This window comes from Netta rufina, assembly GCF_964035555.1.
Source record: "Netta rufina genome assembly, chromosome: 6".
NCBI lineage: Eukaryota > Metazoa > Chordata > Aves > Anseriformes > Anatidae > Netta > Netta rufina.
The window spans coordinates 8,117,367-8,137,597 of NC_140129.1; the positions used below are offsets into that span (position 1 = coordinate 8,117,367).

Consider the following 20,231-nt stretch of genomic DNA (forward strand, 5'->3'; position numbering starts at 1 on the left):
AGAGTCACATCATCATTTCTTGGAAAGCCACAGTGAAGATCTGAATGATTATGAAAAGCCAGGTTAGCCATTTCTGGTCGCTGGGATAGAAAGTGTTAGAGAAAGAAACTGGATTCTCAATCTCAATTAATATGCTACCACACATGATATAAAAAATGTCCGTTTTTTCCCCCAGTGGAAACTGCATTGAAATTTCCAGGAATGCTGTACAGACTCTCATCAGTTCCTCCTGACAGAGACAGCTTCTCTGCGGCTTTCCCTGCAGTGGCTGGGCTGAATCACTGAGAACCAGCGCGACAGTGGGAACGCTGCCACTGCCCTTACTGTACCGCCTGGCTTTCTCCGACCGTCTGACCCTCAGATCTGCAGGAAGCGAGAAGCGCCAGGCTGTACACTCCTCCTTTCAGTCTCTTTCCTTCCTTCCTTTCAGGTTCCCAACCCAATCTGCGAATGACTCCAAGACATCCTTTGACTTGGAAATATCAAAAATGAGTGAACTGGCAAGTAGAGGAAGCTCATGGGAGAAAGAAAGGGAGGTAGGGAGGGGAGAAGGGAAAAGGAGAGAGAAAAAGAGTGAGGCAGCTAGAAGGGGTTGCCTTTCCACTTCTGTAAGACCGTGGTTACTACACCACTGTATTTCTGTGTCTGTAGGGTGGCGGGGGCAGCACAGTGCCAGGCTTCAGGGAGAACTCAGAGAGGTATTCAGGATTTTCTGCCACAATGGGCCGGATCCGTCCATTCTGTTTGTAAAAGTATTTTGTGCTGTACTCTTGCAGGTAGTCCGGGTGGTGGAGGGTGCTTCGAGGGGGCAGGCTGTGATTCCAGTAGTCTGGGTTGTCGAAGGCCTTCTTGGCTTTCTCTGGCAAATTGTTCTTCAGGTACTCAGCGTTCTCCAAGGTGTTTGCAAAAGTGTTGAGGTACAATGGCTCATTCACGTACTCATCCTCAGCTTTGGGCTGCCCGTTTGGAGTGTTGTGGTACTCTGGGTTGTCCACAGCTTGGAGATCTCCGTTCTTTCGTCGGGAGACAAATGGGTTCTCTTCCACTGGGTTTAGGTAATCTGAGGAAATATAAAAATATCAATAAGCAAAGAGGGAGAGTTGTCCATCCATGTAGCAAGCCACGTTTTTATATAACTGTGAGACTGCACAGGAAGAAGTCTGGGGACTAGCGCATCCTTCCACCCAGCCATCCCTCCAACAACAGATGACATCAGGCACCAACTATGTTGAACACATACTTGCTAGAAGTGAAAAATTTACAACCTAAACAGACAATATGGGTTAAAGTGAAGATCCAGGACCCTGGAAGATGGAGTGACTCATCAAAATGACTTACAAAGCTGGAAACTGAACTACAGCTCGTGCTGAGCCAGAGCCCATGCCTCATCTGATCCTGGCCTTCCTGTCCGAGTAAGAACTACAGAGCCAAACACGCAGAGACACTTCGTCTTTGTGGCTGACTCTCCATGAAGCCTTGGATATGTCTTCCGTCCAGAAGGCTGTACAGAGATCTTAGTTAAGCCTCTCTGCACAAAGAGCATCTCCAAGGGCTAACTTCTAAGACAGCTTCATTTCTAACAGAACAATTTGCCTGATTAAAAACCTTCCATTCCTGAAGGACAAAGGGCCTTGAAGCATTATGAAAAAAATGATTCAGATGGGTCCTGGAAAGGGTATAAAAGCGACATCAGCTCCAGAAGAAGAGCTGGAGCAGGTTACATACAGCTCCTTCAAAGCACTTGCTGTGGATTAACACCACAAAAAGCTCTGGAGACAGGTCCACACAGTGCCCTGCCCTGTAAGGAAATGGACCCCTGCCTGCAGCTACTGTGGCCAGAGGGTCAAGGAAATGCCTGAGAAAGGACAGAGGTGACAGTACTCCCCTTCTACATACAGCGCTGCTGTACTGCATGGAGATGAGAAGGTGGCTGTGGTCTTCACTTCAACTCTGGTTTTATTCAGGAAGGGGCCAGAAACATTAAATGCCAATGTTCAAGGCTCAGCAAGATTATTTTGAAAATGTAGCTAAAACTTTGCTGAATCAGTAAGGGGGAACAGGCACATACGGCTTGCCAACAGTGCAGTAGGAACTCTGAAGCAATGCCAACCACGTTGTGCTTTTATCTGAGTCTCCCAAATGGCAGAGCGTATGCAGCATCATGACCACACCGTGACATCCCTGAGTTTGTGCCCGGTGAGACAGGAAGGAGGTGCTTTCTCCTGGGCCGCCACTACTGCCTTCCTGGGGGCTTGGGCAGCTCCTGTGAAATGTTATGCTCTGTGTACACCACCACCTGCGTACGCTGATGCTGCAACAAACTCAGGCATCCAGTCCTTTATTGCAAGGCCGACTGCTGAAGTGCAGAGCCATGAGTGCACTCCAATTGCTACTGCCCTGGGTCAGTCCCAGAACTCCCTCTATTTCCACCATGTAACATAATGTGGCTTCCAAATTCTGAAGCAGTAGTTACTTGGCATTTACATTTGCATTAATTAATTTCTTTAAAGCTAATGCAAATGTTTGAAAGCAAATTACTAATGACACATCCCCTTACAGCAAAATGACTGCTGTCACTATTTACAAAGACAGAAATGAATGAAGGCCAAGTGGGAAGTGTAACACTCTGAGCTGGCACAGATGTAGGCAAACTTCACCTTGCAGTGATGGTCTCTCTGAAGCACATCATGTTCTTTCAATCCTAAACTTCCCCTGGGTATAAAATGCCAACTGTGTGTATTGGTTCTGTGATATGTTCAACATGACATTTACCAAGCACAATGCCATGAAGATAAAGAAGATCAATAAACAAAGCAACGTGGAGACTATGGCTGGCCAAAGAAAGATTCTTCTCTTGGAGATAACCAAATATTTGTTCTTGGATAAGAAGTGGGTTTGTTGTTTGTTTTTTGTTTTTAAATTCTTCCTCGTTCCTCTCGTTCCTTCCCAGAAACAAAGTATAAAGGGGGAAATACCAAAGCTAACATTATAGCACAGTTCAGTCTTTCTAAGTTGAAAATTAAGCAAAGAAAAGGGAATCCCCCTGCAAAGAAACATTCACCAGATCAGAACGTTTCAGTCTTGCTGGGTTAGTTGATAAATCCATTTTTTGGTGAGAAGGTCCTGATACAGAAAAACAGAAAATGCAGTCAGGCTAGACTAGGATCTTTTCTGGAAAGACACATTTTTACCTGTTTTAGGTTTGTCTCGCATCGGCGTCATGTACCCATCCTCATCCAGCTCTCCCCGGATGACCCGCTCAGGTATGAAGACTGTGGGATCAGCGCTGTACCTCTGGGTGCTGCTGTCCTCTTTTGCCAGGGTGGCCACTTGTTTTCGCAGCGTGCCGTTACAGCAGCTGTCTTCAAAGATCTCTGCTGTGGCCCCTTGAGCAACTGGGGCTTCTGGGATTATGCAGCCAGGAGCTCTGTATGGCATCGGCACTCCTTGCTCTGCAGCATAGCCGCCATCTCTATACACAAACTGGTTCTGTAGGAAAAGAAAAGACAGCATGAGAAAGGAAGCTCCGAAGGGAGGGAAGATTCAACAGCAAGTCGTGCCTGCAGCTCCCGTGGCCTTCCTGTCACATCTGCCCAATGATGCATTTCACCAGGCAGGAGAAGCCCCATCCATCCTGCAGGCTGCTGCATTTCCAGTGCTGCGGGACCAGCAGCAGCACAGGCTCCACTGCAGGCCAGCAAAGCATCTGCCTGCCCAGTGCTGCTGAGCTGGCTTCCCCCCAGGGAGGCACCACCACTGCAGCAAGGGCAGCAGGGAAGTGAGCTGGCTGGAAATGGGGCTAGAAAACTTGTCTCCTACCCAGACCTGGAGGTCGGAGATGAACAGCTGCAAGAGGCAAATGCAGTTTCTCCTCTTCTATTATTTTGGCAGCTTCCCAGAACAAAAACCTTAAACCTTATGGTAAGGAAATATTCTGCAAAGGGGGCCAGGGATAGAGGACACCATCGTTGACTTGTTTATTCCCAGGGGGCTCCTTTTAGGGTGTCCTGCAGCACCAGTCACCACCCAAACACTATGTAATCCCATCAGGCAGGGCATTTCGGGCTGGTGAGCTGTGCTCTCACTGGCACCTCGATGCAATGGTTTGACGCCACCTACCATATTGCTTGTCAGCAGGGGTGTGCAAGGAAATTTTGACATCGTGACCTATAAATAAGAAGGAAAAATGGACAGATTCATCCACGTGTGTTTCCTAAATGCTTTTTCAAGAAATGTTGGCAGTCATTTTGCGTGTGGGTCCATAGAGCTTGTGGATGAATCCAGGCGGAGTTCAGAGACCCCTGACTATTTGGTGGCTTACACACCCACACTGCATTCACTGTTGGCTTTTGAGCTGTGTGTGTGGGAATAAGGAGCTGGAAACAGACAACAGGTAGTGAAGGAAGGACGAAAACCTAAAGGATGAAGGTTGAATGTGAAATACTTACTCCTGACATAGGGGTGTAGGCAGGAGGAGGGCTGTGTCCAATTTCACTCTAATAAGAGAGAAAAATGGAATGATGGATACATAAAAAGAGATCACATGAATGAAACAAGTCACATGAGCTGTATGAGGTAACGGGGAGAAACATGCACATCAGGTTTCCTAACTGAATCCAAAATCCAAAGAATTAAATGATGACAAATGTCTCACCGATGCCAGCAAGATGTGGTAGCCCACCTGCCTCAGGGAGGGCTACCACATTCCCCTTGATGACTAATAGCAAGTGCCGCGTTAACACCTACTGACAGCCGTCTGTATATGCTGCAAATATCTCCTAGCTCATTTTGGGAAAAGCAGGAAGAATGACAGATGGACAGGGCAGCAAAAGTGCAGAAAGCACCTAGCTCCAAGCAATGCTTCCTATCCCAGGGACAAAGCAGGGAGGGCACAGGACTGTCATTAGTCTGTTGCAGCTAGTTTGAGTATTACTGGGAAAATAATCCTGAAGAGCTTTGGGAAGCCCAAATAGCACAACATCCCCTGGACTTCCACTTGCCAATGTCCCATGGTCCTGCCTTCAGCCTTTTAACTTTAGCTCTGTATCACATGCTAACAGATTTTACTGAGAATTATAGAGGCTGCAAATCAATGTCTCCATGCAGAGATCATCATTTTGAGATTGTGTTTTTGGAACCATCTTACAATGCCCTGTGGACCTTGAACTGCTGTAACATCAACAGCACAGAGGCTGTATTTATATCTATTAGTGCTGCTCAGAACTGACCTCTTTCTCACCGAGAAAATGCTGATTTTTGGAGGTAAATCAAAATAAAAACTTTTATTATCCCGTGTTTTTGCTACTGACAAAATGCTCATTTTTAGATTACGAGATCTGTTCTTCATAACTACTTTGTTTCTGATTTTGCTTCAAAAACTTCATTGCATTTCCCTTATGTCCTAATTTGGGGAAAGAAAAAGCCAGAATTCAAGAAAAAAAAAAAACACTCCACTTCAGAAAAAAAAAAAGATTTCAAAAACAATATCCACACAAGAAACATACCCAAGTTAGAATACATACTTCCTCAGTTTGTAAGGATGGGAGATAACACAGTCAAGCTTTCCCTTATAAACTTCTTGCTAGAACATCGGGATGGAGATGATGGTGCCTATTATCTTCCTTTATTTAAAAAGGGTTCTGGTTTAAGCTAAGTATCTGCATCAGGGAAAACCTTTAAAAAGAAACTTTTTTTTTAAATGCTTGCTGGCTACCTGCCTGAAGCCCCATTTCTATTGATCAAACATGCTCATTTGCCAATATCAGAAAAATTCCCACAGCCATTTTGTTACTTGGATCTAGCACCTGATGTCTGAGGCATTAGTGTGGTGGACAAGCCCTAGTTAGGGATACACTTTTCTCCATTTTCATGAAAATTCATTGGTGTTTAGCCAAACTATGACCTTCTAAAAAATGCTCCAAGGTGCAAAATACAAAAGTGCAGGAAAACGTCTGTTAGGTGAATTGCCTGTCTGCCTCTTGTTGTCAAAGCCTAAACAGGACTCTCTCCATATGTTTTGACCTAGGGAAATAAGGTTCTGGAAGGAAGTGATGGAGAGGATCTTGCCTGCAGTCTCAGAGAACCCCTGCCAGTGCCCAGGGAGGAGGAGGAGGAAGAGCTGAGAAGCTCTCAAGGAAAAATGATGCTGGAAGAGCTGGCACCAGGTAAGTACAGTGATGGTCAGAAACAAAGGAACGGGGGCTTGCAGAAGATCATAAAGCAATGGCCAGAGAGAGACTGGGAGTCTCCTATGATTTCCAAGGTGGCTATGGACCTCTAGAGAGCGCGAAGAGCTGTGGCAGTGCTGTGGTAGTATCGAACGCAGGTCAGCAGAGTTTGCTGCTGCACAAATGATTAGCACGCATCTACTTTTCACAGACACTAAACAAGTGAATATAACCACTCCTTTCCCATTTGGTACTACACAAGCTGTCTTAATCACCTTTAGCTTACATCCCTCTGTTTTCACGGAGGCACCCCCATGAATTTCCACTTGCGGTTCACGGATTCTGGATGAGTAAGGGAAGGCTGTCTTGAACTACGTTTAGTTCACAGCCCACAGGGATCTCTTAAAGGCAACTTAGAAAAGGAAGTCTTTTGTCAACAGCCTTGACTTTGATACGTAGAGCTATGTGCCTCTGCCAGTAAATATTTAGATGATTAAAAACTTAAAATAAATTCTGTGCTAGGATGGCCACATCATCTATCTGTGGACATGCTTTGCTCCACCCTCATCACAAAAGGCTAAACCCACCGTCCTATCTTTAGATTTTCTTGGCCATGATTATAACATTTAAGTACACACTATGCAAGTGTAACAACATAATAACATGCCCTCTCAGAATAGCCCTGTCCCAAGACATCAGGAGAGAATGGACCGGCATTAACGCACTTAATCTATTTTTGCTGATAAGACCCTCCCCAGCCAGTGAGCTGCCAACTGAGATCAGGATAATGGTATTTTCTTCATGCCTCCCCTTTAGCTCTGTACTAAACATAGCTGTCTTGCAACAGCTTCTCCTAACACAGAACCTTACAGCTTGGCTCTTCTCAAAACCGCTGGTGTCTGCACCCATTTTAATTCTCTACTGTTTTTCCCCATGAGCTAATACCCTGTGGCCACCGTTCCAAAAAGAGGAGGCAAAGAAAACAGCTGCAGTGCCAATTAGTGGGGCTGAAAATGTGATATAATTGTTTAAATGTCTTTAAATTGCTTGCTAATTGCAACGTGATGTCATCATTTTGTAGGCTTCCAAGATAAGTACTGAAAGCCCCAGCCAACTTTTATTGGTCAGTGCATGAATCACACTGTGAGCAGAAAATGCATCTGGATCTTAGCAAAAAAAAGCTTAAATAGCTTGATTTGTATGTGTGAACCAGTTTACTTTGTTCTTTTTTTTTTTATTTTTTGATTCAGTTGCTTTTGCATTTTAAGTGCTATCTTGAAAGAGTAGCATATGTTCCTTTACTGGGAAGACCTTGGTTTTTGGATTTCTGATGCTGAAATTCTGACCTGAATGATCACTGTCTCTAGCTTGTTGTGATGGACAAGGACTTCAAAAAAAAAAAAAAAAAAAAGGAATCAATAATCACCCTTTTGATAGTGTAATATGCGTTGTATCTGTTAGCTCCAGAGTGCACACATCCACTGACACTAAAGCTCTACGCAGCCTCCAAAAGGAGCCCAGCATTTTTAACTGCTCATGAGCAGCCCTAACCAGAAATGCCTGAGATTTCTTTCTTTATACTACATGATTCAATTTTCGGCACAAACGTGACATCGGGGAGAAACGATTAAAAACAAGCAAGCGTGCCCTAAAGCCTTTTTAAAGGCCCTTTGGTATTAAACACCAGCGATGTGTCAACTACTGTAACAGCTAATGCACGTGTAAAATGAGCCTTGATAAAAGAGAGGTAAATAACACTTGAATATTGGCTTGTGTTATTGCTTTCTATTCATTAATTGCATTTTCCAATTCCTTGCTTCTAAAGTCTCCCAAAAGTAAATACCTCCTCCTTCATAGCAAGGACATAACATTGCTGGCTGCCTATTAAACCGCAATGAAATCAAAGCCACGTTGGGTCCTGCCGCTCATGTGTACGCGGTTGTGTGCCTCTGCCTTGCCTCTTTTCACTCAGGACCAGCGTTGTGCCTGCAGGAGGGCACCCAGGGCCGCGCTCCCGCTCCTGCCTGCAGCAGCCTGACAGTGACCACAGCCTCCTCCAAAGCTGCACCTGCCGCACACTTCAGCTGGAGGAAGTGCTGAAGGTGAGTGACAGCGCTACTGTGGGACTGTGGATGGCTGGGACTGTCACCCAACAGGTGACAACTCTGCTCTCCAGCAGGATCTGGCACCCCCACGACTTGCTTGCTAGCACAGCCTCCCAGCAGCACCCTTAGTGCTGTGAGCATGTTTTCCCCGAACCTGCTGAGATTATTATAATTCCTTGTTCGCTAAGCAATCTGCTAAGCTCATGTGACTGACAAATTTCTCTTTACTCAAGGCAAGGCTTTAGTAAACTGCACACACACACGCCTGAACCCAGATAGTGCTCCTGGTCACACAAGCACCCAGCTCCCTTTCACTCCATCTGCTCTCGTACACGAAAAGCACCAAAGCAGGCAGCAGGAGCAGAACACTCCCCCCACCTTCTAAGTCCCCACATGTACTGTCCAGGGGCATCTTGTGGCCCTCGCTTCAGGCAACTCAGTGACCACCTGTTTTGATTGAGCTCTGCGTGCACTTACAAGTAACTCACTTTCCTCCTTACCTGATTAGAAACCAAGCCAAACCAGGTTTACCTGATTTAAAACCAAGTCAGTATCCAGACAAAGTCGCCACACTGCAGCCTCCTAGCAAGCATAGCAGGTCGAGTAGATCTTGCTGCAGCAGTTTGCCCAGAAAGAGGACAGCTGATTTATGCAAGTGGGTCTGAATAATATGCTGGGGATGCTCTGGTGGGGCTGCAGGCAGAACACACCACGCAGAGCTGTACCACCAGCCCTGAGCAAACTCCAGTTACATTTCAAGGGAGCTGTCTGGTATTTACAACTGATCTGAACTGAAATTCAAATAGGAAAGACCACTGCAGGAGAGCAGCCACCTCTGCTCAGGAACAGTCCTGCTTCCCTCTGCCCTGCCTCTGAGAGCAAACATGTCTGAGATGAAAATCAAAGGAAAAAAAAACCCTGTACCACAAGACTGTTGTGTAATGCTACACAGAAATTAAATGCCGTTTGTATAGTGATGGCTAGAGGGCTTTGCAGAGCTCTGGAGGTTTCTGGTCCTAGCCCCTGCTCAGAGCCAAGCTGTATGTAAAATGTAAAGTGCAGCCTGGCTTGACAAATCCAGCACACCACTCACATTTGCAGTCACACACGTTTGTTGCTCCACCAGCACTCATGCTGCTTCCTCAGGTCTGGAGAGAACAGGTTCAGGGAACCTTTCTCAAGAGGAAAGTTTTGCTTCCTGGTGTCAGAGCAGCAGTGAGCAGAGGCAGGAATGCAATACACGCAGGACAGCTTACCCCACACCAGAAGACCCCCTTGCTTGCGAACAGCTGGTGCACAGGTAAAACGGATGGAGCACCCTGGTGATCCCTGTACGGGTCCTACAGGATCTGAGGGTGCTTGAACTTTGGATGCTACCACTCGGTATCTTCAAGCAAGCCTCAGGGTGCACGTACAATTAAATCTATTGACTTCTACAGGGATGGACAACTACCCTGACTTAAGGAGCACCCATGAGACTGCGAGCTTTGTAGTTTATCCTCTCCTCTTCTGAATCAGGGAAGTTTAATGTTCTACAAAGGTTTCCCACCACTCGTTCCTAAAGATGGGTAAGTCTGGAGCATGAGGCAAACCAGAGAATCCTCAGTGCTACTGGAAAGGATTGCTGTCTGCGGGTATGGTTGGAAGTGGTTCTGGGAACACTGAGGTCTGTGTTTTTTCCTTCATCAGCCTGCTCTTTCCATGCCCCCACTGTGGAAACTCAGGCACTGCTCAACTGGTACGTGCAATGCGACTGACCGAGGGGCCCTGGGCTGAGAAGCTGTCACTTTGCTGGCTGGACAAAAAAGTTCACGAGTCTGGTATTCCTCATGCTCTCTCTTCTGTCCAGCCCAGGCTCCTCATTGTACTTAGGAAAACTCCCTTCCCCACTGGGCACTTTCTCTAGGCCTGTGAAGAAAAGTCCCCAGGTGACACAGCTTGGCACCAGGTATGGGTCAGTGCTGGCACCCTGCAGCACTTTAGCACAGAGAAAAAAAATCACAACATACTGGAGACATACGTCTTCCGAAACCAGTTTGGGATCTGTGCATGTCTCACATCGGTTTTCTCAAGCACACAAACAGAAATATGTCCTTGGCTCAATGGTCATGAAGTCCCATGGGGAGCAATGAATGTGTTGGAAATTACAAGTTCCCAGCCACTTTTCCAGCATTAGCCTTTTTCAGAATATGGGTAAACGTTTTAACTTAAGTATCTATGCACTACAAGTATAAAAAAACACGTAAAGCACCATTCTGTGTGAGCTCTCATCTCTGATATCTGCCCCTTCCACGACCAAGGTATGATCCATCCAGTTTAGATCAGTGAGATGAAATGGGAAAACAAAACAAAACAGAAAAGGAATAAGTCTTTTCTGTATGTACGCTTTTTCTGCTTGCCATTTATCAGAAAAAAGGTGAGATGTGCAGGCAGTGTAAGCTCACAGAGGCTGTGGGTATGACAGAAATATGCCAGAGCATGTCCAGGCAGTATGGCGGGTTTATGACATTCCTGAACTTGTTCAATATCAGTACAGGCAGTTCACTGGTGACCTGGATTCAGTTCAGTACTGACTTAATTAATAGCTGCAGGTGACTCGTAGATAACATCTGTCTGTTTTCAGACTTCCAGGTTCTTTTAGAGCAATCCTTGCACAGTGGGATGCCCAAATTTCAACAGAGCCTTCCAGGAGTAATATGGCACAGACTGTGAACAGTAAATGGTGTAAATCATAAATGAAACATGCCTAACATTCTTGGCATAGGTCTATAGGAAATGAGATACCTAAATACTGCACAGACTATTTCCTGTGCTATTACTGGAAAATACCAGACATACACCCTCCTTTTTCTGTCTAAAACCTCACCAAGTAAGGGACTCAAGGATTAGCAGACGGCTGATGAAAATAGCCCGTTAAGAGGTGCAAGATGTGGCCACAAAATCAAGTTTCCTAGCACACCAGCACGGAAACATAGGTGAAGTGCTCTGCCATAGACCCACCTTCTGTACCTGGCTTGTGAATAAAAGCTGTGCTCTGCTATATTGCACCAAAAATCCTCCATGGAACCATCCCCCAACCTCCAAACTTCCCAAACCTTGCACCTTGCACTGAGCTTCAGGAGGGTTGACAAACAGACTTCAGCTGGCAAAATCTGCAATTTGACATAAGCATGGCACAAGAGCGAAAATGCAAAAATTTGTTTCCCCTGCTATTTTATATGAACACACGGGAGTGTCAAGCAGACAGGAGAGCAGGAAGAGAGGCAGCTTGCATGAGTCTGTCTTCCTCCTTCAATCCCTTTTACTCCCGTATCCTCTCTGTCACCACTGACTAGTTTTCTGTCACTGCTTTTCTTTAATACACACTCCAAGATGTTTTGCAGTAAACGGCCCCTTTTAACACTGGGCCAGTTCCCCACCGTTGGGAGGAGACGATGTACCATCGCCTAGCTACTCGCACGGTTCCCTGAGGGAGAGAAGGGTCCAGGCACTGCTCCTGCTCATGTAGCATCTGTCCAAAACACAGGAGCAGCGGCATCTCTTCTTCTGTACAAACCTCGAGCTTCAAATCCCCAAACAGGGAAAGGACGGGGAATGGGACCTTAAAGCCGACAACAGGGCCATGATTTGTGATTGCGATATGGCAGACCAAAAAAAAAAAAAAAAAGCACAAAAGAAAGTTGATGAGCAACACTCTGAGCAGCAGCCCCCTCCTATGCTGCACGCTGCATCGCCATCTTCCCCAGTCTGTTTTATACAGTAATCAAAGGATATTCTGAGCCTCTCAAAATGCCATCAGCCCTCATTGAGAATGAAATAGAGCACATCTCCACTGAAGCCTTTACAGCAGTAATCATTACAGCATGCTGGCCTGAACAGGGAGCTCTTACAGACAAAGATGGGTTTTAAAAATAAAATAAAAAAGCCTCCCTAAAATCTGAATAGAAACTTGATGATAATCTCCCAATTTTATTATGCAAGGGGGAAAAGAAACCCGTAATTGTGCACTCTTGGTCTCTTATAGTGAAGAATAGGCTTCTTGATGAAATGCTGAGTTGATTTAGAGCAGGGCTGAGGTTCGGGTGGCAATAATACTCTAGAAGAAATAACCATCCAACTGATTTGGATAAAATAATCATTTTTTAACATTCTAAATCTAAACTTCATCTGTGCCTCCTCCCACTTCTCCCCACCACATCTTTTGGAGAGTCTTTTTATAGCTTCCATAATTTTTCCTCCCCCCCTTCCAAACGACAGCATTTAACAAGAAAGGCAGACTCTTTACTCTGGCTAACAAAAGGAATTTTAGGCTGTGTTGGCATTTATCCCCACTGAACGTATGTTTAGAAAGTACAGTGTTTGGCACAGGACGCTCCCGAATCCTCCTGCTACCTTATGCTCCAGGCGTTACCACACGAGTCCCGTCGCCGTGGGATGCTGTGGATGTTGCTCTCCGGCTCGTGAGCCCCAACCATCAAGGGCAGACAGGTGTTTAAATGACAACTTCTTGGAGCCTTGCCAGGTGCACTTCCAAATCACAATCCCTTGTATTTTCAGGTGTGGTTATTGTTTTAACAAAACCACAAACACGATTCCACAGAAGCAGAGGTTTTTCACTAGCAGTTTCTGTTTCAAACCCGGGCACTGAAGGAAAATTTTCTCCCAGCTCTCATAATTATTTCCTGACTCTTAGTCCATTTTTCCAACTACTGAATTATGTAGAGTTGTTTAGCTTGCTTTTTTCCAAGAATGCCTCATCAGTGAAGTGTAGAAATATTTATTACTTATTCTCTTTATATCTATTGACTTTTTTCTTTTTGGGAAAGAAAATGGATCAGCTGTGAGCTCTCTTGACTGTTAACAGAGCCAGCAGCTATTCATGGATTACGCAGATGCTGCCTGATTTTAAACCAGTTTATACTGAAGCTCAGTAAATTTACATGTCAGATATCAAGGTTTGAAGCAACAGACAGCTACCATCTCTTCCAGTGATTCCACTGAGTGTTAACTTGCATTAGGTCTCACCAGGAGTACTGTGAGCTAGTGACTTGTTTTTAAACATGCATTAAATTAATAGAAAAGGTATGCTCAACCCCAAATGCCAGCCAGCACTTTGAGATTGTCTGACTCTGTATGCCTGTATTCAGGAGCCTGAGTTTGACAGAAAATAACTAACACGTTTTAAAAATCCTGTTAAAAATTCCTGTTTTAAGGCACTTGACCTCCAAATCATGAGGCAATTTAAGAAGTTGGTCCTGATATTCTATTCAGGTTGAGAAGGGCTTGGTCCTTGAGAAATTTCATTTATTTCAGCTGGTCTGGCTGCAAAGCAAGAGACTAATTGCCATAAAACAGTTTCAAAGATTTCTCTGTGAAGAGCTGGGCATCATGTATTCTCTTTGAGTTCTCCATATGAATTTTCTTCCTTTTTCCTCTGGCAAACTTAGCACACTTTAAACAGGTATTTAAATACTCGTATTCTAAATATACACATTTTGAGAGAAGCTTTCCTTTTTCATATAAATTATTAAGACTGACATAATTTTTCACCTAATGTATTTTATGGCCTATTTTTGCATGTTTATTCTTCCTACTTCATTCACCGTGAGCAATGAAATAATGCTGACTAGTGCCACTCTGGTATTAGTCCTGCTTATCATGGACTATAAAATGGCCTGGTGCTATCTACATTTCTAACAAAGACTAGAAATAGACACACTTCAGAGAATACTTCCCAGAAGAAAATACTTGCAAGAAGAAAGTTATTGTAGGTAACACATTTGTGATGGTTGACTAGGCACCAACAAAACACGAACAGCTACTGAGAACTTCATAATGGAAAAGGCAGAGCAGAACAGACAGGAGCCTCCCACCACCAGGATGTCATTAAAACTTAGGGAAGCACAAAAGAGGAATGAGATCTTCCAGGAAAGCTTGGTGGGACTTGCAGAATTACTTTGAAGGTTTGATGGCAGCAATTGCAGTATCTGGTACACTGTTACATAGGCTCTACTAGGAAAATAAACCAAACATAGTATTTACTGAAAGATACAGAATGGATTCATACGGAGTTAGAATATTCCTAATAAACCAAGCAGTTTTTCATCATTTATTCCAACACCTGCCTAAGGAAGAGAGATCCTTGCAGAAATGCTAAAGAAAGACTCCCAACATTTTCAATATTTTTGATGACCTTTTAAGGAGAAGGAATTAAAGACACTGGATAGAAAGTAAAACAACAAAAATAACAACAAAACCAACAAACAAAAAAGCCCACAACCCAACCCAACATGAAGCATGAAATCTGAGGAAAGATTTGGTTATTATTTGGGGGAAGATATTGCAGAAGCAGAAGGATGGCAAATGACACAAACAAACCTAATAAAAAGGAGACATCAGTGGTGTTCTGCCCTAACACCAAACGTGTACAAATGATGCTATCCTACTCAGCCCCTTAGGCAGAAGAGATATCTGGTAACTGGCAGCTCCTTAATCTAGCACTAAAAGGTGTGTGGTGGACACTTTCAAGATCCAAACCCTGCTTAAGTCCGTGTTAAATGCCCACTGAGACTCTTCTAAACTGTGATGTATTTTCCATCCCAAATGATACGATCAAGATAATCTTTTGGGAAGACAAACTGCACCTCAAAGAGCATTTCTGCACTTGAAGCAGAAATTAGGAGACGAATCCCTGGCTGATGTTATGCCAGGAGGTTAGACAAAATACTTGTATGGCCCCATCTAGCCTTGATACCTCTTCACACAAATTATCTATTGACTTTGGGATGAAGTAGTTTTACTGCTATCAGCCCCACATGGCCAGGACATGTCTGGAGAAAAAGTCTACTCAAGATCAGGGTCAATTAACTGCCTTTTCTTACAGAAAAAGAAGTGAGGACTAAGAAGAAAGTGATGTAGAAAGCTACACCAAAGCCCTGGGCACAAGGAGAATCACAAACAAATCATGACTCCCTCCTGAATTTTCTCTTTGCCAAGAGAAAGGGATGCTAGCTTTCCCCACCAGCAAGGACAGTACCCCTCATACAAGCTCACCTGTGCTGGCACACTGGGAAGTGCCCCTCCAAATCCTGACTGCTCTCCGAAATCTCTCCTTCCAGCTCTAATTGAGCAGAGTGGTGCTTACTGTTCCCACCTGCTGGATTTCAGTCTGTAAAGGAGGTCATTTTTAGTCCTCAGATCTGATCCACCACTGGAGCACTACAGGTACCTTGGAAATTCACCCATTACTTAAGAGCCTAATTAATGCCGCTGAATTCCGGCAGCCATCTCGTTGGATGAACAGTCCCTGTTGTCTGTGATAAGCTTTGGAAGGGAAGATGCCACACTGACGTGAAATGCATCTAAAAATCACTAACAGCCTTCTCCTTTATAATTCTGTAATTTGGAAATGGCTACTTCTCAAATTCAGAAACCAGATCAAATTAATCGTAAAGGTAACTCCTTGCCCAGTTTCTCTCTGGAATGATCTTTTTATGTACAGACACGTACAGATGTTCAGCCGTGAGACATTCCCAGCCCTAGCGCTGTGCCAGGACTGCTGGGGTGGCATACCAGACACTACTCAGGGAACTAAAAGCTGGCTTTTGGCATACCAGACCCTGCTGTAGCCAAGCGGAACAGTCTCCCTGGACATACGAATTAGACCCCTCTCCTAAAAAACTAGCTTGATATTAATTGCAGGGTTGGCAGACATTCCATGATATACAGCGAATGGAGTAGAATTACAGAGACAGCATCAGCGAGTAACAAACAGTATAGACGTTTTTCAGGAGGAATTAGCCAAGGATTTAGAGCAAAAAGCACCACTGGGTACACAGAGTGCTTTCTGTATTAGTATTATCTCTGTGCACACAGGACAGTACTTGTTACAAATACCTGAATGAATCATCTAATGGCTGTGAATGTAGGACACTCAAGCACTAACTGGGGTACCGTGCTCCTGGAAACACTGCTGAGGATTCAGTTTATCTCTCAGAAGCACAGACCTTCTAAAACTCCATGTTTCTAGAATATCTCTAGACAAGGGAAAATAAAAGCTGGAAAAAGCCAAAGAGCTGAAATTGCAACTGAAGAGTTCAGATGCCATGAAAGAATTCAATTTAGTTTAGGATGCTAATTTTTACTTCAAAACTGCATCAGTCTTGGGATGGACTTTGTAACACAGGGCACTGCTATAGGCTTAGAGTATGGGCAAGCTTCTGCTCCCGGCAGCACAGGTCCTAAAGAAATGCTGGTACAAAGCCAGACTGGGTGTGATACAAGTACTGAAGCTGTGTCTGCACCTTGCACCTTCAGTACATCTCTAATCCCTGGAGGAAGAAGGATGTGACACTTGCTGTGGAGCTGGAAACTTGCCTTGAGGTTTCCCTCTTTCCAGCCCTCTTGCTGTGAGCCACAGCTCTGTGCTATCGATTCACATCCAAATAGCTCTCACGTGGGAGGGAACAGGCACATGCTGCTTTATGCATCCAACCAGTGCTTTATGCTCAACCAGCGGCGCCTCTCCCGGGCAAAAGCTGCAAGGATTTAGGGCTGAGATCAACCCAGAGAAACTTTAGCACTTTCTTTAGAAAGTAAATGCCCTCTCTCAGGCCTTTGAAGCCTAAGAGTTGGAGGGCTCATCATCTCACTGCAAACTCTTGTCCCCAGCCTGTGGTCCTGTAATGTTAGACTCCAGCCGTCAGAGGAGTACAACACCCTGCCACCGCATAGCCTGCTCCTCCCTCACTAAAATGACAATCCGAACAACTACGATGGGAAACACAGTATCTTTCAAGCTTCTCATCTCTGAAAATGACAAGAAGATTATGTAGCTCTTTGTGTGTTTTACTTCACCAAATTGCCTGGCAATCTCCCCATAAAATTTAATTTGCCAGACGCAGTGAACACAAACTACCTAAGCTGTATCAATTCATTTGGCATTTATGGCTGCAGCGGTACCATAATGAGTTTGTGTAATATTAACGTTCACTATACCAAACAAGCACGAATTGTAAACTATCCAAAGGAAACACAAAGAAAGACATAATCAGGCAACTGCAGGTGGAGGGATCTGCCCACACGTCAGTTCTGTGTGATTCTTGTCACTGACATCCCCTGTACTGCACTATATACAGTAAGTGCACAAGTACCTTATAGGACCTACCAGGTATTTTGTTTGAAACCAACACTAATCTTCACAGGAAGAACTGTTAACACACCAAGAACTGAGTGTTTTCAAAAAAAAAAAACAACACAGAGGCATGTAGCTTTCTGTACAGAGGGAACACAAATGTAGTACATCCAAAAAGAAACTCCCAGCAAAGGAAACCATGAATGCAAAGATGCTGTGGGGCTTTCAATGCAGCCCCAAGCCCCTCCAACAACTTCATGCTGCGGCCTTCCTGCAGTTTGGATGTGCATGCCTGTGTGGCAGTCCTAGCAGTGCATTCAGGAGATGCAGGGCTGTTAGCAAATAGAACTGAGACTTATACTAATCTGAGACACTGGACTAGCCCCTCTATATTATAAAGGTTGATATTGTTACAGGTCAGAAATCGGTCTGCAGCCACTCCAGCAAGCGCTATTATAAATCAGCTGCGAATTCAGTGGCAACTTCTTTGCCCATCTGTTCTTTCTGCCTTAAAAATTACCCCTCCGTAAGGAGGCTTCTGCAAAGAAGAAAAACGCTACAAAGCTGGAGGGGGTGCAGAGCCACAGAGCTGAGTGTGAGCCTCCTGTCCCCCAGCTGCCCTCTGTGAGCTAGAAAACCTGGCTCAGAATCTGGAAACTTTTGGCAAAGGGTAATTCCAGATTTAAGTGTTAGATTGTCATATGATTCCAGAGAAAAATTCCCAGCAGTAGGAGCTACTGAAAGCAGGATACAGACTTGCTACTGTCATTAAATTGAACTGCAAAGCAAAGCTCCCACTGACTAAGTGGGACAAGATCACAGTCTCAAACCAAGATGGGAAATTGTGAGCTGCAGAGAAGAGACATCACATCAAGAATGCGATGGAGCCTCTCTGTGTGACAAAATGAAGGCGTGGGGTCTCCTTCTGCAGTTCTGCTGACTTCAGGGGGATCACGTGTGCAAGCAGTGTGGCTGCAAGTTGGACAGAGGCTGTGAGAAAGTTATTTAAATTTTTGCACAATAATAGTAATACATATCTGGGTTTGCTTGCCATGAATTTCTCAGTGGGAGTGTTGGCTACCCTGTGTTGGTCTAAGTGTTGGCTGTGTAAAACAAAGTTACAGTGATCCACAGCGGTACACAAGTGAGCAACTTTTGAAGGTAACTATTGCCATTTCCTCCTTTTCTTAGAAGCTGGCAGCAAAGGAAACAGAACCTCTCCAGAGACAGGTGAAGTAAAACTGACTTATTTCAGATGAGCGTCAGCCCTAAAAACTCTCGTTGCAATAAACGGGAAGTTTCTTGTTTATTGCTAAATCATGCATCATTCCCCTCTGCACTGCTGTCTAGTGATGCAGGAAATGCACTGGGTGAATCCAGCTTAGCCACTGGGACTACAACCCAGCCTCTTCCAAACACTTCTCGAGTCTCCTTGCCTTTAAAAACAGTAGCAATTTCCTTATGAATTTATCGGATATTGTTTAAGGCTAGGTTTTGTCTTCCTTATTCCAGAATAATTTACTCGGGAGAGATGAAATAGCATCATGCAGCGTACAGTTAGGACACGAAAACTGACCTGGTTCCAGCACTCTTTGCTCCATCACTTACCTCCTCCCTTCCACACGTGGTGTAATCAATGCATGATGGTTTGGGTTGGATTCAGACCAGGGTGTGAATTTGGAGCTATCTACACTATGGATAAATGTTTGATAGAATTCTAACCCAAACAGAATAAATACCAGCATCTCAATGAGACTGCACTTAGTGGTTCAAAATGGGACTTTCCACTAAAAGCAGAGTGGAGAGAAAAATCCAGCCCAACAAGGGAAGTCCCTAATTACTGAATACATCTGATGCTTGTGCAAATGTCCTGGCATCAGCAATGACATTTCACCATTTCTTAGTTTTGTGAGAAGGGGGGGCATCTACTAACTATAAACTATTAAAAGGCCAGAGCCAAATGCAGCACTGCGCAGAGGTCAGAGCTGCAGACAGGGAACTCTAGAGTGAAAAGGAATTCAGGAAACCTGCACTCAGGTCCCACATACAGCAGGGCTCCTCCTGTGCTGAGGCATTTATGGCAGAGTTCATTTCACCAGACCTCGTGCACCAGGTCTGAGACTGTTCTGGAGCTGTCAGCAGTCAACGGATAGAGAGAGACACCTCCAGAATGTGACTTATCCCACTGTAAATGTCCAAAGCGGGCAGAAATCATTACCCCCTGAATGTTCAGGTGAAGAGCTTAGATTGTATCTCAATCTTTTTGATGGTTACAGTTAAACAAGCTGAATTCCACCTGAATCCTCTCTGTGCCTCAGTTGTTCCTGTAAAATGAATATCATTTCCTTCCTTAACAGGGATGTTACAAAGATCAACATGCCAAAATCTCTGATATGCTCAGCCAAAACCCATGCTTGTGAAGGCGGGCCCTGAAAGCATCACATATAACAGGGAAAGGGGCTGGGTCTGAAATCTGGCTTGAGACACAAAAGCAGCATTATCTATATATTCCAGCTGCCCTCAGTTACATCAGTGCCAACCCTGTCAAGACGAAAGGATTGCAGGGACAGAGAATGAGAGCTATGTTCTTCCTGCCCAGGATGGTACACAACTGAGAAACAACACTGCCTGACTTCAAAAGCTTCAGCTGTGCTTTCAGGACAGGCAGTTCAAGTCGAGCCTTTGTTCACTCAAGGCTGAGCTATTAATTCAAAATTCACTTGGGCACAATGAACAGGGAACCCAGTGACAACATTTTTATAGTCACTTTCCTTACAATGGAAGCTTGTAATTCCCAAGGCAACTCTCACCTGTGTTTGATTAGTG

The 20,231-nt window shown here is 44.6% G+C and overlaps 1 protein-coding gene across 1 annotated transcript in view; it reads right to left on the reverse strand.

The window, feature by feature from the left end:
* Positions 1–623: 623 nt before the first annotated feature.
* The window catches only part of ERBB4 (erb-b2 receptor tyrosine kinase 4), a gene marked incomplete at both ends in the record, with an annotated part of 561,535 nt that continues 541,927 nt past the window's right edge, over positions 624–20,231 (reverse strand). Inside the window, 2 exons of the mRNA XM_084289162.1 lie at positions 624–1,060; positions 3,192–3,489. Of these exons, the coding sequence (XP_084145288.1) occupies positions 624–1,060; positions 3,192–3,489 (735 nt within the window). The remainder of the gene's footprint in view (positions 1,061–3,191; positions 3,490–20,231) is intronic.